This window comes from Uranotaenia lowii, chromosome 1 (assembly GCF_029784155.1).
Source record: "Uranotaenia lowii strain MFRU-FL chromosome 1, ASM2978415v1, whole genome shotgun sequence".
Classification (NCBI taxonomy): Eukaryota; Metazoa; Arthropoda; class Insecta; order Diptera; family Culicidae; genus Uranotaenia; species Uranotaenia lowii.
Genome location: NC_073691.1, coordinates 1,590,480 through 1,612,618, shown reverse-complemented (window position 1 = coordinate 1,612,618; position 22,139 = coordinate 1,590,480). Strand labels below are relative to the sequence as shown.

The following is a 22,139-nucleotide window of genomic DNA, read 5'->3' as shown; positions in this document are numbered from 1 at the left end:
AATATTCGATCTATCTTAATATTTTCAATGTTTTTACAGTTCTGTTACTTGGCTTTTCCTTTGTTGTTCCTGTCCTGTTCATCGTGTTATTTTCCTGTCTTGTTTATGTTCTCCTCCTATTGCTTTTTTTGTGGCTGCTTGTCTATTGCCTATTCGAAAAAAGAAAGTCTAACCAAATTAAACCAATTTTTCCAACAGTGTCCCCTCGAAATTACGTCACAAAAACTGGTCACAAGTTATGAGCGAATCGAAACGCGATCGAATAAAATTAAGAAAAAAAACTATCGATAGTCAAAGTGCTAAAGAAACAAAAGCGAGCATAAACCTATCGGAACGAAACGGACGAAATCAAGAAGAAAAGAAGCGTGAGAAATGATCCATTAAAACAATTTTGATCTGACCGATCCGGGATTCCAATTGAAGGAACATTCGGCGGACATATATAGGTGAGGAAACAAAAAAATGACAAGCTTCGCTCTGCTTGTCTATCCGATTGACTTTTGTCTAGTCTTCTCTCGGTAAAAAAGCTCCCTGATTCGGTCACTTTGTTCCACTGGTTTTATTTGTATGGCGACCGTCATCGTCAAACTAAACAAGAGGAAAATTTTCCGATTCTGAAGGTTTTTATGATCGACGACGGTTGTTGATTTGAATGACAACTGCCGCCACGCACTCGGAGAAGATATCAATCGAAAGGTTATAGCTAGAACAAGGGACGGCATTAATTAGGGAAGTCGATTCCAGGAAATCAATGAACGAACGTTTGAAAGAAGGTGAAAATGAACAACGATATATTCAAATTTAGTTCAGATGATTTTGTAACGAACAAATAACCCATACCTACCCATATGAAACTTGAAAAGACAATGACGTAAGCACAGAAATAATCATGGGAACTGAAGTTGAAATTGCGTTGTTCTTGTTGCTTTTTATTTCGTTTTTTTTAAGAAGGTAGGTATCTCATGACCTACGCTGATGCGGTAAAAATCGGGTAACATATGGCCCAAACGTTTGCTCGCATAATGGAAGAATAAATAACACCGTGTAGTAGATGTAAACTCTCTCTTCCTCAAGAAGAAGAAGGAGGGTATCGGACCAGCAGTATTCAACAGGTGCACAAGTTGCTTCGATGATCCTGAAGGAGGAATGAGTAAGACTATACCAGGAAAACTGCATACGTCATCGAATTTTTGATTTTTTTCTAAACTCACATAAAAGGTTTCTTCCCTGATTTTAATCGCTCGGCTAATCGATCTGGGAAAAAACGGTTTGGGAATGTTCCGGGCATCCGGAATCATGATTGCAGCAACGAAAAAGTTGGTCCCGTTTTCAAATTTCGGTAGCGTCATGATACATTTATTAACAAGATACATGTGTAGCAGCGGCATCGAAGGAGGCTTTGGTTAGGTTTTGTTCCTCAAGCCACGTGCATCATCGGAAGGTAGGTATCTAGGCTACTTTGATTTCAGATTTCATATTCTACCGGTTCGATGAATCGAACCGATGAAAGACGCCTCCTAATTTGTCGGTAGATTAATAAACAAGCAAACGTGCAAGCAAATGCCGACCACCATCATTTGGTGCGATAATTTGATTTACCACGAATTCGTTGGGCGGGCTCGGACCCATGTTTATTTTGTATGATGAAATTGCAAATTAAACGGATTAGAGTCGAATAAAAACCGGCACAACAACTTTTAAATTACGTTACCCTCCTAGAGACAATGCGCCTCTACAAGTCGGTTAACTTCAGCAAAAGTATTTGAAAAGTTAGAAGAATAAATTCCTCCGAAGGCAGCATCAAGGGCAGGTGTAAAAGCTGAATCCCAGCCAAGATTCGGTCAGAAACTGGATTTTCTTAAAAAAAAAACAGTAGAACCATTCCGATGGCCATTCACCGATATGCTAATCAGACCATCACAAAGTACCTGTTTAGAATGAAAGGAAAGCCAAGAAGTGGTGGTCCAAAGCAACAACCGTTTCGAAATTGTTAAAATTCCTTCTTCTAGCTAGGCTAGGCCATCAGGAAACGCTCATCGCATTCATCAATTCATCATCATCATTGTAGGAGACACCACGAGAGTATCATCATAAAATACGTTATCAAATAATTTGTTCTTTTATTTTTCAAATTTGGTTACGAAGTTTATGAGCAAGCTCGCTCATTTCTCCCTCGCTCTGAATGGACGATGGGTTTTGTTGAAATGCCAACAACAAACAGTTGAACGCACCGGCCAAATAGGATCGAAACAAAAAAAATCAATAAAACATGACAATCGGACGAATTGATCTCAATCTCTACGCCTGCTTTTAAGTGTTTTTTTTTTGTAAATTCGTAGCCCGGTTGCCAGGGATCCTGGACATTACAACGGGTGGCTGAGCATTAAATATTTAAAGAAAATCAATAACTTCTTATGAATTCAAATTCATTGATGTGAATCAATTTTGATGTTTTTGGTTCGGCCAACGACAACCTTTTTCCGGCCTCTATCTCTATAACCCTCGATAACTATATAGGCTTCTGCCCGAGGACCTTCCAGCAGCCCTGGCTAAACGACCTTCCAATAGCTTCCGTCCGAAGAATTTCTAATGACCTTTGCTCGACGACCTTTCAGTAGCTCCAGCCCGATTATCTCTTCATCAATTGTCCTCATTCGACGACTTACTAGCTGCTCTAGCTCAAGACGACCTTCTAATCCCGGCCCGTCGACTTCGATTAGCTCTTGCTTCTCGACTTTTCAATGCCTTCGGTCCGATAAATTCCCAAAGACTCTTTTTCGACGATCTTCCAGTGGCTTTGGTTCGAGGAAATTCCAATGACTGCAGTCCGACGACCATCAATGCTCTCCGGTCCATCGACTACCTCTAGGTTCAGGACAATCTACTTTCTAGTGGATACGGTCAGACAAACTTAAATGTTTCCCGGTTCAAATACCTTCCAGTGGATTCAGTACGAAATGTTGTCAGTAGCTCTGGCTCGCCGATCTTCCAATCCAATAACTTCGATCCGAAGGCACTTTTGAACGTCTCCCCAAGAACTCTAGAGAGTCTACACAAGAACACTAGAGAGTCACTCCAGGAACTCTAGAGAGTATCCCTCCCCCCCAGGAACTCTAGAAGGACCCCCAAGGAACTCTAGAGAGTCCCCCTATGAACTCTAGAGAGTTCCCCCTAAAAATATTTTAATCGAAGAAATCTATACTCTTAAGAAAAATTGTAAAGCAGACACTGCTTAAACCTATTCTTGAGGAAATGCACATGTATCAAACTAGTCTACATTACGGTTGACGAAATAAATAAATAAATAAATTCTAGAGAGTCCCCCCAGGAACTCTAGAGAGTATCCCTCCCCCCCAGGAACTCTAGAAGGACCCCCAAGGAACTCTAGAGAGTCCCCCCATGAACTCTAGAGAGTCCCCCAGAAATTCTAGGAAGTCCCCCCAGGAATTCTAGAGAGTCCCCCAGGAAGTCTACAGAGTTCCTCAAGAACTCTAGAGTCCCCTTCGGCACTTCAGTAAGTCCCCTAAAAACCTTTAACTTCCTCGGGAAGCCTTGAGAATCCACTTATGACCTCTTAAAAGACCCCCTTCTGGAACTTTTGTCTCTCTAGAGAGTTCCTAATGAGGTTCAAAGAGTTCCCGTAAGAAAACTCAATAGAGTCTCTTCATGAACTCTAAAGCGTCCCTTCAGGACCTCCAAAGAGTCCCTAAAGGAATTCTAGAGGTCCCTAGAAAAACTTTTAAGATTTTTTACAGTAACTTTAGAGAGTCCCTTAAGGAACTCTATAAGCTCTGAATTAATTCTGAAGAGTCCCCTCAGAATCTCTAGAGAGTTCCTAAGGAGCTTTAGAGAATCCCTTCAAGAAAATTATCTAGAGTCTCTTGATGAACTCTAAGCAGTCACGTCAGGAACTCCTATTATTGCTATAGGAACTCTAGTGCGTCTCTTCAGAAACGCAAGAGATTTTCTACAGAAACACAAGAGAGTTTCTCAGTGATTGAATTTTGCTGAGCATGAGTTGATCAACCATCTCTCGCTCAACGCTTTACTCGGAAGCAAAGGTTGCTTTGAGGCAGCGAAAACGACAAAACCGATGATGTATACGCTCTCAACATGGCCGCCTTCATGAAGCAATATACATTCGAGGCAGCGAATCCAAAAAACCAAACGAATGGCTCTCACTCATCTCCTGTCACAACCTTGAGGGAACCGAATTCAAAAGGCAGAGCAAACCCGAGTCTCCTCGTTTGTGCCTGGATCGAATGCGTGAGGTTTTTCTGCTATTGCTGTTATTGCACAGCAACCGCACGCAGGCAGCTAGTTTTTTCATTTCTTTTTCTTCCCCCCTCTTTCACCATACGTTGCGGGCCGTGCAACGCAATAAGTTCGGTTGTTTTTGTTGTTGCCTCAACCTTTGCGGTCGGCTCGAGTTATTCAAATTCAACAACGTAAATGAGTATGTGTGCCTCGTCTTCTTCATGCATCATGTAGCAACCGAACGTTGAGAGAGTTCGTTCGGGGCAGCAAACGGATAGTGTCTCTCAGAGCAGATCCTCCTCATGGGGGGAGGTTTGAATGAATGTATATGTATCGTCTCCTGCATAGCTATGCGAGGCCTCAAAGTGTGTATTTTGAATGCCTCTGATGAGAAAATTGGTGAGGATTTCAATCACTGGAGTTTCTACAGGAACTCTAGAGATTTCCTCCAGAATTCTAAAGTATCTTCATGAACTCTTAAAATTCCCTTCAGGAAATAAAAATAAAATAAATAAAAGAAACTTTTAATTCTGGCATCCCTGTTGAAACTCCTCTCCAGGGAAAAATGGCCCTCGAACCCAAGATCTGTCCGTTTCCAATCCATCAAAACACTCACTGCTGCTTGTTGCGCATTCCGTTATTCCGCTTATGCTGATGATTATGATGATGATGCTGACGGACTGACCGCGTTCTGGGTCGTCTAGAAAAACCATGACGACCATCGCATTTTACTGGAAGCCATGACAACACGGTCAAGGCCTACTGCTGCTGTGGGAAATGCGATGCACCAGCAAGAGGGAGAGAGAGAACGAAATACTTGGGTTTCCTGTCGTCTTTCTTGCTTGCGTCTGTCTCCTGTGACCACGACGACGTGCGATAATCATCCTAGTCACGATCGCGATAATGATGATGGTTTTATAGATTGATTATGTGGAAATGGCTGCAAGCATTGGACTGTTCATTTTTTGTTGATGTTGGCGTTGCGGTGGCCGAAAAGTCGATTCTTCGGTTATTGAAGACTACCTACGTCCACAGGTATGTGTTTCTGGGAATTTTCTCACCTGAAAAGCGAAAACAGGTGGATCTCGCCTAGAACGGAATGCAAATGGACTTGATGGGTACCGTTTATTAAGGTTAGTTACCGGTGATGTCAGTAGAGCCGAACTTTCTTTTGGAGAAGATCTTGGTAAGTCCGTTCAAACGGCATTGATTTTTTTTTAATTGATAAAATGAGATAAAAATAGAATCAACAACTGATCATCTAAACTTAGCGAGAAATCGTCAATCATTGACTTTCATAAAAGTAAACGAGACGCCAGTTGAAGGTTTCTAATATTACTTCTGAACTGTGTTCATAATAAGCTCGTAGAACTCCCATAAAGACCCTTCAATTTCCATGACAGCACAGTAAGCATTGAATTTCATGACATGTGATTAGGTATTGCTAGAGAGACGACGACGCTTATGCGGAAATTAGTGTTGCCAGTGATGAAGATTGCAGTGACCCCCTTATTATTAACATTGATGAAAGAAGAAGATGGTGTAAAAAGTCTCTCTCGTCATACAATTGGCCCGTACCTTCATAATCTACTCCGGCGCGCGATCATATTGCATTTTGTTGTATTTTTTTTATTTCGCAACAATAGTTTATCATATGGCATTTTCAGCTGGTCGTCGTCAACTGTCATTTTCTCAAATATGGTTCCTTATGGACAGCGCTTAAGCGCATTGAAATCAGCTTCTTGAAATAAAAGAGCTAGAAGACAAGCAAGAAAACAACCACCGGTGTTGGTACCGCTGCCGCAAGATGCAAATGAAGAAATTAAAAACGAATTTACTTTGGTATGAGAAAGCCCCTAATGAGGGGACCCCCATTTAGGCACCTTCCATAATACAATAACTTAGGCAAAATGATTAGATTGCAACTAACAGCTTTGCTCGAGGAACGAGGACCATCTACAAAAGAAGAAGAATAAGAAGAAGGAGACTCAAGAGTCAGTCAAGTCAGTCCACATCATAAATGAAAATTGATTTGGGGAATCCGAAGCCCGGAAAGTTTCTCACGGTTTGATGATTGCGGAAATGCCCCCCTTCGGGTCTTTGGTTGCCAGTTAGCCAGCCAGCCATATATGCATAAATTTAGCACCAATTTATCTCTATCAAGCATGAGAATAATGGTTGGAGAAGATTAATTTCGCTCGGGTAAGGTGTGGGCTGATATGAAATAAAATGTCGTTGAATAGGATCTGTACGGGCTCATGACTGCAAAAATTTGACCTGGAAAAATGAACTGTGCAGTGAGAAATTTATTCATTAAGTTTCACATGACCTTACTAAATCTTTCACTCGGTTGCATATTCTTGAAAAAAAATCCTTATGAAATTCTTTTCGTCGTTTCATAGTAATATTGACGACGTTCCACTGGGAAGTCATTTGTTTTTTATCATGTTTTAGAAACATTTTGAACTCTATTTCAATGTTTAAAACGTTTGTTATTTTTATCATTTTCCAATCATCAATATATTTATGTCATTTCTCATCTTTTTTCAAAATATTTATGTCAGTTCTAGTCTTTTGTTTGTTTGTTTTTATGATTTTCGTCAGTTTTAATGTACTTTAATATTTTGTTATTGTTGTTATAACAAGGTTTTGATGTTCGTTAAAATTATATTTGAATTGAATAACCAAGAATAAGAGTATAATTTAGATTACATATTATAAAATAACTTTACCTTTACCTAAAAAATGATATTACAGAAACAAATTTGAAAATTTTATCGCAATAGCTCAATGGAAGATAGCCCTCTTGTATTTATTCCCGATTACCGGAGAGCACCCACCCCTCCGCTACCAGTTATCTCCTCCTCCACCCAGATTCATTGATCAAAACAAAACATTTCGCAGCCGGTCGTTTTTTTTTCAACCCCAACTCACCTGCATTGAATCAGCGCTGATAATTTCGCCGCCGTAGCGCCGCGCCAGTTCGATCGAAAGTTTTGTTTTCCCGACACCGGTCGAACCGAGAATCACCACCACCGGCGGTGGTGGGGTATTTTCACTCGCGACGGAAGACATTTCACTTCGGCACCGGAACCGGAACACTCGCGACGGAAATCGAACGAAAAACGACGGTATACGCGTCCACTTGCACAATCCGAAAAACATTTGCCAGAACCACACCACGTTTTCCGCAACACATTTCACGCAGCAGAAGGAAAAACACGCCGGGAACTGTCAGCGGCTGGTTTGTTTTGATTTTGCTCGGCAAAGCGGCTCACAGTGATAGTCCTAAATTTAGAGACCAGACATTGTATGATAATATCTTTTTTGTTAACCTTTTATTAGTGACACTTTACCATCCTTGTGGCAATTGTATGGTTTCGATTATATGAAATTGAAAGTAAAAATTATTGAATTGATTTCACTTGAAAAAAATTAAGCTCCGTTGAAAATTTTCAATAATCGTTTACCAGAAATGTCTCATCTCTCGCTGGAGCGCTACCATACTGCTCGATGCAATTGAACGACGGCAGCACTAATACAGAGCCAGTCGCAGTAGGCCGGCCGGCAGCTGATTCGAATCAATCAACGAAGAAAAAAACGGCTCTCGTGGAAATGCCGGTGCACTTAAAGGAAGTTTCAGAATCGGAACAGCAAGTTTAAATTCCGATGAAAATGAAATAGTTACATATGCGGTACAGTGATCTTCATTTTAGTGATTTAAGTGCTCTTGCAACAATTATCGGTAAGTAACTTTTATTTTCTTATTTTGATCTCCAAAAAATGAATTTCAAGACCCCAAATTAAAAAGAACACTTCCGGATTAGCGATTATAGCATGTTATTGTTGGGTTCACCGCAAGTATCCTTTCTTTCGTCTATGAAAAACAAAGGAAAGTCTAATAGGTATCACCAAACCTTTAGGCTCAGGAAGGTGTTTAGTTCAGAATTATTCAGAGTGATGGCCCTTTGACACTTTTAACCTCATATTTCCGGTTGCTTTCTAACCTTTGTCGTCGTAACCCGTGAGTGAAGGTACCGAATTCCGGTTTCACTTTTTCCGTCACGAGCCCTGATTAGAAACCCCCTCCGATCGATTATTGTTTAGAAAATAGCCACTTCCTTCCCTTTATTTTCGCCCTTTCATTCTGATTTCCTTCCGATTGGATTGCTGGATGCAACCTAGCAGGTCGAGTGGCCGAGCAGAGAAAAGCGAAAAAGCATATGGGATGGGATAGAAAAGAATCAAATCAAAGCCTGCTTAGAAAAAATGAAGAAAGGAACCCGAAACATGGAAACAAACACCTTTCTCATATTGTTAATGAAAGTTGTTTGGACTGACAGAGGATTTTTTCCCCTTGAAATCCATTGTGTATCCGGAAGTTTTTTGTGTCCGGTGATACCTATGTTATTTGTATGCAAACCCTCAAGGCCACCAGCAAAAAGTTGCGTTTTGGTTTTAATCCTCTCTCAATGAACTAAGGGGAAGTAGAATCTAATATATTGACAAATTCATAAAGCCTATAACCACAGATAAACAGACAGGACACTTAGAACAAAAATCATTCAAATTTTCGCAAGAGATTACATTGCCATCTGGTGTCGGTATTGCCTACCAATCAGTTTTGTCTGAAATAAAAGGATCGAGGTAGTCTAAGATATTGTGATGTTAAGAAAAAGTGTAAACAAACAAGTTTTTCATTTGTGTTGGGATTTTGTCAATTTTTCCTTTATATTATTTTTCGCGTGTGATCGAGATGTTCCATATCATTGAAGATCAGGGAACAAGAAACAACTGTATTCAAGAAAGAGTGCGATCTTTACTAATATTCATGAACATTCTGGCTGAAGTTAGTGCTCTGGTTGAAACCGAGCATATTAGAAACTTCATGAACGGCAGCAGCACAGTAAATCCGAGCTTCATCCCTCACAGCCAGAGTTTCTTGAGACGGGTTAATTTAATCACTGCCGAAGCGTATTTAAAATAAATCACTTTTTTTCAGAGTCATGTATTCATTGATTATGTAATGGAAATAACAGTTTTGTCGTCCTTGAGTGTAACAGAATCCCACTGATAGATTGGTTTTAAGATGGTTCGAGTCGACTATCAAACATTCCTCCAGCCGAAACCGATGAAAATTTATCAAACGGAACAGCTTCGGATTGAATTGTGAAGTAATATTGTGTTTGAAATACCAATATTGTTCTAGAAAAAGCTGTTTTGGATTTCATGTATGTCATTTTATTGTAAGGGCTCAGTAGAATTATAAAAAAGCTTATCGAAGTTTTATTTGTTTTTCATAGAAAATTTATCTGTTATTTTTTAAAGAAAATTTATACATTTTATTTTTACAGGATTTAAATTTCTCAAGTAGGTACTCATGTTTTCGTCAGAAATAATTTTTTCAGTCTTTCACTACAATCCTTCAAGAGTCATTTTAAAGGTTAAACTTGGTTTCAAACATCTTATAGATCTTAATAAATTTCGGCTCATTCTCAATGAATTCACTTCCACAAACATTTCTTCTTCTTTTCGTTAACATGAACAATCATTGATGGAAGGGGCCACTGGAGGGTTTTTTCGGGATTCGCCTTTTTTTCTCTTTTTGAAAATGTGAAACTCCTTATCAATCCGGTATTTTTGTACGATTCAGGTCATGTGATGCCGGATTTGAACCTTTCCGTATGAACGTAAATTTTTCCGACCGGGCCGCCGCTAACTTAGGAGGCATATACCCTCGGTCCGGGCAACCGTTGTCGGCGGATACTAATCGTCTTCGGCGACGCAATAGCTCAGGAACAGGCACTGTTAGTCAACCCAGAATTTACGCATCGGCCGCGATACGAGCAAGTCATCCGAACAACTTCTATGGAAATAACTCCTAAAATACAAATGCACCAGCTGTTAGAAGGTCGGTCCTGTACGAAATTAGGGATTTTACATACCGAAAGAATTAGCCTTTGATCCGATTATTTTAGCTGTTCGTTGCATTTAATTTTTAAAACGTTGTGACTTTAACTTTAATCACTTTAACTTCTACCAAAGTGGGAATCAAATTTTCGCTGGATGAAAACAAACTGAAATGAACATTTTAAAATAATCATGGTGATAAAAATATTATTACCATTATTACACAGCTACCATGATGAAAAACTTAGATTTGCTTCTTAGTGATTCTAGTGCACTCTTGTGGCGACATTGCCTACCTTCGGAACAGATTTGCGAAAAACGAAAACCGAGTGTCCCGTCTGTTTGTCTGTGCTATAACTATAACAATTTGCAGAGAAGAGGGTTCAGATTGTTTCAGAAATGTGTTAAATGAAGTTAATTTAACAATTTTTTACTCAACGATTTTTTATGGAAGCCACTGGAATTAAACGACACCATCGGAAAATAGAGAAATCGCCATTTCACACAAATTCACTCTTTTTGCTAAAAATATTTTGTCTTTTCAAACTGTAACTTTTTTTATAGACAATTAAACACACTTGTCTTATTTTATTTGAGAGAAACAAAAATAATTAGATAAGGTATTTTGATATGAATTTTTTTCTATTAAAATTAACTGAAATCAAATGTTAAAATGTTAAATGTTAAAATATCTCCAATCATATAAAAATTACTTTTACTAGTTATATGATATAATTCATCATGAAATGGAGAAATGGCTGTTTTTACCTTACTGATATGAAATTAGGAATGAAGTCCAAATAAGTCATTTCAATAAAAAAAAATCACAAAATTAAGTCATAATTGAGAGAGTTAGTTAATCTGGTTCATTAATTTAAGGACTATGATCTAACAGTAGTAGACAGACCAAATGCTAGAGAACAATTTTTGACTTGCCATTTCATGCTTGACCCTTCTGAACAAACAATGAAGTTGGTTGGTTACTTAACGTTACTATCGAAGGGGTTTTCGTAACTGTAACTTTATACTTAGAACATACGGGAACAGCATTTCTGGTGCTCATGTTTTCAAAACTGATTTTGGAAGATTAGAGTCTACCGCCTCTAGATTTGGGTTTACGGCGTTTGGAATTTATCAATTTAACCAGTTTTAAATAAAATTATTCAATCCCGATGAACTAACAAAATTGAATATTTTTTTTACCGTCCATTCAATCAAGGATTCCACACGGAAAATAATAAAAAGGTAAAATTTACCGAGTTAGCAAAGGTGAACGCTCGTGAAAGCCAAAAAGGTAACTTCTACCTCTTCGAGGTGAAACTCACCTCACAGTGAGGTAAAATTTACCTGAATCGAGGTTGGAAAAAAGGTGCAATTCACCGAGAAAAAAGGTGAATCCAAAAAAGGTAAATCTTACCTCGTAGCGAGGTGAAGTTCACCTGAATTGAGCTCGATAAAAAAAGTATAATTCACCTAGAAAAAAAGGTAAATCCAAATAAGGTAAAACTCACCTCGTAGCGAGGTGTAATTGACCTAGATTGAGCTAAACAAAACGGTACAATTCTTCTCAAAAAAAGTAACTATTCGCCGAACCCGTTCATTGAGGTTAAGCTGTTTTGTCATTCTAGGAACAAGTTTTGTTTTGTGCCTAATATGTGAAAATTGGAATAGAATGGTAAGTGTTCTTGAATATCATTTAGTTGTGCTGGTTCTCGTCATAATACTATTGATTATGTTTCAGATCGGCCCATAGAGCTTTGAGGTGTATTCCACGTCATCCTCCAGCCGGAAAAGCCGAACCTGACCGGATTAGTCGAACGGAGGAGGCCATGAATGTACGCAACGCAGGTGGATTCAGCGGCCATAGCGGCTCAGAAGAACGCGAAGCCGAAATACCAGTCCCTATTTATCTCCAATAAATATCATTTTTGAAAGAATTTTGTATTTTTTTAATTCTTATTGAAGCAAACAATCAAACCAACCAGCATTTACCTTTTATATCAGTAAATGGGAAAACGGTATTATTTACTATTTTGCTAGGTGAATGCGAAAAAGGTAAAATTTACCTTTTTGCTAGGTGAATGAAAAAAAGGTTAAATTTACCTCGAAAGAGGGGTGGAAAAAATTCACCTCGCAAAAAGGTAAATTTTACCTTTTTTTTATTTTCCGTGCAGGTTCCAGTTTAGAGGCTACAATGTTTAAAGGAATGAAACTCAGCAATATCTAAGAAATTAAATAAAACAAAACCTATTTTTTTTCTTTCAATTTTCAGTTCCTGATTTTGAAGATTTTCAGAGCTGATAGAAAAAAAACTAATAGTGTTAATTTAAAAAAAAATAATTCTTGAAATTTCGACATCTCAGAAATTCTAGACTCTAGAAATTGTAGACTTGTGTAAAAGATCTACCAGATTTTTTTCGTTTGAAAATGAGAACAAAAGAGAATTGGTTTAAAAAAAATGTCAGATTTAAATAATCAAATTTAGATATGCGTCTACAAAACCATTAAAATGTTCTATACCTTATAAATGGTTTCAAAAAACTTGAGAGTTCTGAGTTAAATCTATAGCATGAAATTTATCCTAGAGGATGAAGTTTTTTTTACGCCAAAATTTTAATCTCCAGTTATGAGTCATCCCGAACTAATCAAGCCAAGGGCAGAAGTTCCAATTTAAAGCAGAACAAAGCGAACATTTTCGGTTTCCCCTTTTTTTGCCGCTTTACTCCGAATCTAGAACAATATTCGCAACAATGCGCACTCTTCCTGGAATTAGAAAGAATAAGCATTCCGACACAGAGATGGGGCAAGCAGCAGGAAAAAAAACCCAGTACATATCAAGCGACAATGCCGAACGTTTTCAGCTGAATGGGAAAAAACTTCCTTTCACAACAATTAAAAGAACCTCGACGAGCGAGGAGGAATCCTTCCCAATCGAATTGGGAAACGATTCGCCGAAGGAAGTGGATCCGATTCAGCATCAGCAGAATAAACGACGCAGACAAAAGATGTGCCCGTTTTCTGTAAATAAGAATGATAGCACTTGCGTTTTTGCCTGCCAGAACGCGTTCATTCATGATTATGATTTTCTTTCGACTGATTTTTTAGGCCGTTTTTTATTTTCTTTTTTTTTTAGAAGAACGCAGTTTCTGCTGACAAAGCAGGCGTGTGAAAAAAATTTCAGTCGGGATCTGCCATTAATTGAATAATGATCAAGACAATAGACATTTTATCCAAGTAACCCGATCTTTAAGACACAAATAACACTTCAATGCCGAAATTAGAGGTTTATTAAAGTAACCGTTTTTACAAGAATATTTTTAAGGAAAAAGCTGTATAATTGGGGAGCATGAACTGTTGTTTTTTTTTACAAGAATTTAAATTGTATTTTTTTTCTTGTTGCAGAGAAAAAAATATTCCCACACGTTCGAAACCGATTGAAGAAATCAGCGGAAGCATTAAATTTGTTTCAATAGGTTTCATTTTTTTTTTAATGGAAATAAAACCACAACTGAAGGTGCATTTCTTTTTCTTGTTATCTTCTACCAACCATAAAACATTACTGTTATTGATAGTTTTTTTTTCTTTAAATACTCTATCCTCACTTGCAACTAAATTCACACGCCGTAGCTAAATAGACGGAAAAAGCAGCTAAAGTAGAAAAGCAGTATAGGCAAACACAAGTGCATGGGCCAGACTAGAGAAATGCAACACGATACGACAAATTTCGATATGGTACACCCCCTGGATGTTTTTTTTTTTTTCTTTAACAGTCGACACAGTAACACACCCTCATGAAAATTGCAGGCCAAACTTGCAGCCGGAGGCTCCGCTGCCCTTGGAAATATGATCCCCGATTGCAATTAGTTTACTGTAAATAACGAGGAGCCTCTCGGTTTTCCTTCAATGATGTCGTCGTTGTCATCGTTTACTTGCCATTGACGAATCATCGAGTGAGTGAAACAGGTCCTCGACGTGTCATTTAAGCTGTCGAGAAAAAAAGAAAATCGCTAAAGCTTGCTAGGCTTGATTTTTAGTGATAGTTTTTTTTCACAAGTTTTTTTTTCTGTCAGTCGCGTAAACGAGCAGCTGCAACATTACCACTTACTTTGACACTTTTGGAGTGTTTTGTGTGTTGCTCCTGCTCCGGAAAGTTTGGGCAGCGATCCTGTTTAGGTTTGTAGTTTAACTTTCCGATTTTAGGTGATTTTTTTTAAATTCCGCAGAAAATTTACATAAAATACAAATGCGACCTTGAGGATAATCAAAAATTGACCGAAACGTTGAATTATTGTCTTTAATTTGGTCGTTCAATTATTGATTATCTTAATAGTTGATCTGATTTAAATTGTAAAAAAATACAAAAATTAGAATTTTTCTTAAAAAAAAAGAATCAAAAAAGTTTTCTAAGTTGTTCGAGTGAATTGATCGCTAGTGCGACGATGCTCAATGATGGGTGAAAAACAAGTGTTATTTAGTACACTTGCCTTCGGGGGTTTATATGATTTCAGCTCTTTAAAGGTTGGTTTTTTTCCTGCCATGTTCTTGTCTATACATATATCCTTTTGAAGTAGCTGTCAGAGAAAGGTGTAGTGGAACGGGAAAGATTATTGGGCTATGGTTTCGCCAAACAAATTTCGGGAATCGTGTTTCCCGAATTTGCTTTGAGGCGGGGTGAGTAATCTTTCGTCGGGGTTCGATTGTTGTTATTTTTTGGCGATGGCTTTGTTGATAACATTTTACGAAGGGTGGATTTTCCATGGCCATGCTAAAACCAATAAATTGCAAATGCACCATAAGATCAAATTTATTGCAAATTGGATTAAACGATCGGAATCAAGCTCTGCCAAAACCCTCCAAAAAATAGCTAGCCCACATTGTAAACATCTAGGATTAAGGCATCATTAATAGGTTTTCGCATTCATAAGGTTTAGTTCGATTGATCTTTTACGGTTTTTTGACTATCCAATCGTAAACATATTAAATAACATTAAAATTTATGAAATTTCGCTGGTTTTAGGGATGCTTTATAAAAATTTGAATGAATGATACAGGTCTACGAAATTTACATTGTTCCAATAAGATGCCAAGATTTCATAGAGCTGATTTCGACTTACTCGGGCAATTATTTCAAAGGTTAACTTATTGAAACAGTTAAAAAAAGGTTTTGAATCAAAATAATTTCTTTTCAGGTTCTTTTTTTGGTTCTAGATTCCGGATTTAGATCCTGATCCAGGATCCCGAACAACTGAATCTCTGATATTTGCAGATCTTGGATCATGATCCCTGATTCTGATATTGAACTTGGGCTTTGTTCCCGGTTTTCAACTTTGACTCTCATCTCAAATCCGGACAAAGATAGTGATCTTGAATTCTGTTGCCTTATCGTGAGTCAATTCTTGATCCAGGATCCGGTATTTCTTATCCTGATCCTAAACTTTAAATGCTGATCCTTATCCTCGAGTCCGAGTACTACATTCTGAACCCATTTATATGATTCCGGATCCTGATCGTTGATACTTATTTCGGATCAAGATCCAGAGTTTTGATCTTGATTCAGGACAATGTATTCTTGATCCCGATGCTGATCCTGGATTCTCCCTGGACTATGGACTATGATCCCGGATCAGGGCCGTAGGAAGAACCGATTCATGGGGGGGGTTTTGGTGACTGATTTTTACCTATGATTTTTTGCTTAACAATACACGAACGAATACAAAAAAAATTAAAAAATTATGTTGTTAGCTATATGAATATTCATTTTTAAGTACTTTTACATAAAAAGTTTTCGTATTAAATCGTAAATTTAGAACAACTTCAAAGGTGAGCAAAATTCGCATTCATCGATGGTTAAAATCATTGAATTTTTTTGAGAGTCTTGTAGATAAAACTTGATTTGAGCATAAAATAAGCTTTTTAAAGGAGAGCCTTTCATTTATTATAAAAGCCTGTTCTATAATCGAATTAAACGCAAGCCCAATCTTCAAAACTATTTTGCGAATTCAAAGATTTCAACCTTTGATGAAAATAACTCAAATTAAAAAATGGAAGATTGAATGATTGATTTGATTGATGCAAACTTGCACCAAACTAATGATTTTAGTTTAAAACTTGGCTTTAAAAAAACTTCATTATTGCGGACCATTCAAAGGCATAATTCAAAAGTTATGAGTTATATGATGAAACCTCATTCTACAAAATTTAATACAACACTTCTCGTCACTCAAATGTATAAAATTAGCGGAATTTCTGAAATATATAATGCCGAATTTTAAATATGTTAGACAGTACACCGAAAAAATCTAGAAGTTTGTGCAGATTTTTGGGGTGAAGATCAGCAAATATTTTTTATAAAGAATCGATTCCATTATTAAAATCATGTAGATGATGTTTTTTGAATAAAATTCGGATTTTTCGTATAAAACGAAAAACTCAAATTATATTATTTATTTGTGATTTTCAACTAAATAGTGTTTACAATCTAATTTTGAATAAAAATTTGAAATCTTGAAATTGAATTGTAAAGCAATCATGATATCTTGAATTCCTCAACAATTAATGTTGATTGTAAATTTTATTTTCAAGCTAATTCTTTTTCTGAGATTTGGATCTGCATTCTGAATCTGAAATATAAACCTCAATTCAAAGATTTCGCTTTGAATCGGTGTCCAAATTTCCAAACGATTGCTTAAATGTACAAAATAAAATATACGATCTCCGAATCTAATTCCAGGTAAAAAATTAAATAAAGTTTTAAAGCATTCATTCAAGAATGTTTTTTAAAATTCTGTAGTTCAGGTTCAATCTAAATTCAAATTATTTAATTTTAATCTGTGTTGTGAATCTGAATTAAAATATAAATTTAAAATTATCTAAGTCTGAGTTTTCAATTTTGGATTGCCTTTCGATTTTTTTAATTTTGTGTTAGAATTAATTTCAAATTTGAATATAAATAATTTTTTTTAATATTCGGAAAATTGTTATCGAAATATTGAAAATTTATATGAATTCGAAAAATATGATTCAAATTTGATATTAAATGTAAAACCAAATTTGAACCAGAACTTCAAAGCAGCTCTTCATTTCTACCTCTCATGATTATTCGAACTGAAAATTATTAATCCTGAAATAGATACAGAATCCCAAAATACGAAAATAGGAATACAATTTTGGATATGGGAATTATGGAATCAGAACCCCCGAAATGTGTTAAATTTAAAATTCACACCTGAATTTCAGTGAAGAAATTTTTGAAAAGTGTAGCAGAATTTTGAATTTTGGATGGGTTTTGGAAGTTTGGGCATTAGTTTACTCTTGATTAACCTCACTCTATTATCATAATTAGGTTCTGAATTTAAAATTTTGAGTGTAGAGTAAAATATGTCGATTGCTTTTTTGGATCCTCATGGGGGGTGTTTAACCCCCAAAACCCCCCCCGTTCCTACGGCCATGTCCCGGATTCAAACCACGATCCTGGACCTCGAATTTGGATTTTGATTTCAGATTCTTAATTAACCTAGGTCCCTGATCTTTAGTCTTAAATCATTATTTCGCATTCTGTTCACGGATCTTGGACCTTAATCCCAGGTGTTGTTGCTGATTCTTGTCTCGGATATTCATCCTGATCCTTATTCCCGAGGTTCAAAGCATTCAACGAGCATTGATTGCTGTAATTTTAAGGAAGTGAGTTTTGTTGATTCTTTTTTCATTCGATGGGTCTTATTCTTTGAACGGAATATCTCCTAAGGAAAATGGATAGCTTGTTTTATCATTTTCAGGTTAGTGTTTCAAAAGCAAATCGGCATTTCCAGTACAAACTGGCGGGGCTTACTTAGTTGCTTGGAACAGATAATGTGATACCATAGAACGTCTCTTAATTAGGATGCCTTTAAAAGTAACAATCGTCTGAGGCTTGCTAAAGCATATTCACATTTGCGTTAAATAGGCTTCAGTAAGTGACATTAGAGATTGGACTGTGTTTCGAATTATTCACTCATATCTGAAAGCTGTGAAAAAAAATCATAAATCGTTAGAACTTCTATCCGGTTCATTACATACATATTGGATTCCTTAACTGCATTCAGAACTGAGAAAAATAGTTCGTTTATTGCTATCCATTCGTTCGTTAGTTCGTTCGATGGACAATTCCGCTCATGAATTAATTCATTTGTCACCTATCATCAAACTGTTTGTAACCCCTTTCCCATGCATTATAATTTCTGGTATTTGTTGGTACCATTTTCCACTTTCCGGATGTACCTTGGGTACACCTTCAAGAATAAAAATTATGAAAGTAGTAGGCCATGTTTGCGCTGCTGGCTTGCTTGCTCGGTTCCAGACAGAGCATCATTTCAATACAAAATGAAAGGTTATTTGATGGAGTTCTTCGGGGTTCGGGACAACTATCATATCTTCTCTTTTCTCTTGCCGCCTCCATTATGTATATGTTTTTTCGTATTTTCATATCAATCGTATGCTTACTCTAGTCAGCATATTGTGTGTGAGTTTAATGAAAACGATACCTCGGTAATTATACGCTTGTCAACGGGGTTTGCCGTCGGTGCCGAATGGCGAAGAAGGCTCCACTCCACTCCATCATCATCGAGTGAGTAGAATTCTTATGAATAGGCGCCGATTGAAGCCAAGCGTCGTCGTCGATTGGATTACGTCACATAAAAGGGCTGCTCAAATGCACCAGAAAAGGTGTCGGTTCAGTGCGAACAAAAGCCTTCTGGAGATATTGATCTGTCACACGTAGCCGACTGACGATGATCGTTCCTTTGCAGCCACACCGCCCGCCGCCACCTTCTTCAATGCTTTTATAATGTGTAAGAAAGGTTCTCCTTTCTTCTGCTATTTATCCACCGACCGATCCAAACATTCAACACCGGAAGTGTTGAATAACGAAGACATTATAGGAATTATTCCCACTTGAACTACCCGACCTGGAAAGAATTGAACGAAAGAAGACAAAAGGCTATCATCTTCCTAAGAATGAGATGCATTCAGTAAAAGAAAGGAACTTTCTTTTCGGGTTCGTGAACGCCCCCTGAACGGGTCATTGTTACTTTGCTCGACCTTAGAATTTGAGGATGCGGCTCATGAAGCTATGACGTTTAGCACCCTCGTAATTAGGTGGTGATTTGGGAAAGAAAAAACTTATAGGCGTTAAATGTGAGTGAGGCACCTCACATTATTCGAAAGTACAACTCGTTCTGAATTCTAAATCAAATTATCGAACATACGAAATGTATGTTCACAAGAAATTCTACAAAAGAGCACTTTTCTGTGTAGTTCGGAATCTCCCCCTTACAAAAAAAAACCCAAAAGCGTCTAAGCAACGTTAAGTGATAAATCACAAGCATGGCAGCAGCAGCAGTAGTGGCAAATGGCATCGGAAAAAGAGTTTCATTTCGCTCCATATCACCCCGAAAATGGCAGTTTTAGCCAGACGTCTAAATTGGAAAATTATTTAAACTATTTTGGCACAATCAGAGTAATAGCTGGTGTTCTGCTTCCCTTTTTTTGGTTGCTCTCTTTATTGTTATTTGCCCGTTGCTGATATCGCCGGCAGACGTTGTGCGAAGCTGTATTACCGCCACTCATCAGTCGCAGCAGAAGAACATTACCGGATTCTTGGGTGAACTCGTTCTGTTTTAGTTGGAACCCTCGCCTCTCCTTTCCACTAGAAGAGTGGCTCTTAGAGGCAAAATAAAAACGATTGCATTAGCAGGTTGCTTCTATCGGGTAGTGATCCACAATTCATTCGACGAATAGGCCAGCTCTTTGGCAGCGATAGAGTTGCCATTTTGTGAATTTAAAAATCGAAAGTTTCCTGTTAAAACAACAATGATCACATTCATCATACACGGTCCTTACCTCTGCCTGTACGTTTCTTAGGGATAACTTATGAGTTATGAGTCCTTTTTTTTGTTTTTTTTTTTTTCAATCAGATGACATCAATCATCATCTTACCGATTTGAAAAATTGCGGTGAATAAGGCCCTAGGTTCGGACGGAATTCCAAGCGCCAAGGTGAACGTGCCGCAGCCCGTGGCTTAGAGGATAGCGTTCAAGTCTCCATGAGGTCGAATCATGGCCACCGCATACACAGTACACTTTCTGTGGGCTGGTGGTTTTAGCATTTCTAGGACGCTAGCCATCATACCCTCGAAAGATGTACGCTTAGAGTTAAGTAAAAGGAATCACTTCGAGGAAACATGTAGTTTCATTGAGATGCTGTATGTGTTTGTGTTCATTTTTAAGATGGCGATACAAAAGTGTCCTGAAGAGCAATTTTTCTTCAATCAGTGAAAAACTGTGAAGTTATTACCAAACCGAGAAATTTTATCCAAAACTAGACCAAGATAATGGTCCGAAATGTGATCCAGTTTCGATCCCGAATCCTGGTTTTATATTCAGGAACCATGATTCCAAATTCTGATTTTGAATCCTCATCCTAGACTCTGATCCAGGAATTCAGATTGTGAATCATGTTCCCGATTCTGATCTCGTATCCAATGTCTAGATCAAGAGCCCTAGATGCTGGTCCTGATCATGAGATTGACGTCGTGTTATTCCGTATGCTTTATTTATCGAAGGATTAACGTTTTCACCTTGAGATTGACGTCTCATTTATGATCGTGATCCCGGGTTCTTGTCTTACATCGATATTCTAGGTCGCGGTAAATGATTCCAGATACTTAATCAAGGTCCTTAATCAAGGATCCTGGAATATGATTTCGGCTCCTGATTCTAGATCTTGATTCTGCCAAACGATTCTCATTCCGAACGCTGATCCTTAATCTTGATCGCGAGCTCTAGTGTTTATCCTGAAACCTCGGTTCTAACCAAAACTTTGGAATCCTAACTGATCCTGGATCAGAACTTTGATCTTGTATTTTGATAATTTTCTCTGATCTTGAACGCTGCTCCCGAATCCTGAACTCGGATCCTGAATACTGTATTCTGATCTTGAATCATAGGTTCTGATCTTGAGTCTTGAATTCTGATTCATTTTCTGATTCCGAATTTTGAATAATGATCGTAAAACCTGCTCTTGGATTCTAATCGTGCGCTCTGACAGTGATCCTGGATCCAAATCCGAGATTCTAATTTAAATCCTGAATTTCCGATCCTGTTCCTCTGGACTTTGGGGGCTTAGTTCTGACCTTTGGTCCCGATATCGGATCCTGATACTGGATATTAAGCCGACATTTTGTTCCTGGTCCTGGATTAAAATCCTTATTCACGATCCAAGACTATGATCCCGGATCCTCATCCAGAAAACTGATCCTGGATTATTAATCCATACTTGATCTTAGATCTTGAACCTGGAAATTGCATCCCGATCCCGCATTTTGATCCCATATTACAACATACTGTGTCTGGATCCTATAATCCTACAGTCCCGATTCTAGAAAAAGATTCCTGATCAAGCATAACGGTCACGGGATCATGATCTTGGATCTTGACCCTGGATCATGATCATGATTCCTGCTCCGTTATTCTGACGCTCATCATTGTAACTGATCCCAAATTCTGAACTTGCTCTTACTGAATCCTGGTTCTTTATCACGGATCTGAAATTCTGACATGCTAAACCCTTATTCCGAATCCAGATGCTGATCCTAGAACGTGATTCTGGCTTCTTTTCCAGTCCCTACCCAAGCAACCAAAAGTCAGATATTTACTTAAATTAGGCTTTTATAGTTACATATTGGCTGACAAAGAGAAACAACTGCCCAATTCCCTTAAGTGAATTATATGTTCTTATTGATGAAAAAGTTATTTCTATATACGTTGTAGGTGACTTATTTTGCCCAATTGCCATGAATGAACTTTATGTAGGTACTCATTAATGAATTTGAAAGTTGCAAAAGTGATTTATATGTACGTTGTAAGAGACTTAAGTCACAAAAAGGGCACAACAGTGCACAAAAGTACTCGAAACGGGATTTACTGAGTCACAAAAAG

At 37.7% G+C, this 22,139-nt stretch overlaps 1 protein-coding gene and 1 long non-coding RNA gene across 2 annotated transcripts in view; one reads left to right on the top strand and one right to left on the bottom strand.

The window, feature by feature from the left end:
- The window catches only part of LOC129738418 (tRNA dimethylallyltransferase), a 185,211-nt gene extending 177,690 nt beyond the window's left edge, over window positions 1-7,521 (bottom strand). The window contains exon 1 of the mRNA XM_055729623.1: window positions 7,192-7,521. Coding sequence (XP_055585598.1) covers window positions 7,192-7,422 — 231 coding nt within the window. The 5' untranslated portion in view covers window positions 7,423-7,521. The remainder of the gene's footprint in view (window positions 1-7,191) is intronic.
- A 336-nt stretch (window positions 7,522-7,857) lies between these two features.
- LOC129738420 (uncharacterized) overlaps window positions 7,858-22,139 on the top strand; it is an 80,567-nt gene continuing 66,285 nt past the window's right edge. Inside the window, exon 1 of the long non-coding RNA XR_008735508.1 lies at window positions 7,858-8,002. This is a non-coding gene — a long non-coding RNA (uncharacterized LOC129738420). The remainder of the gene's footprint in view (window positions 8,003-22,139) is intronic.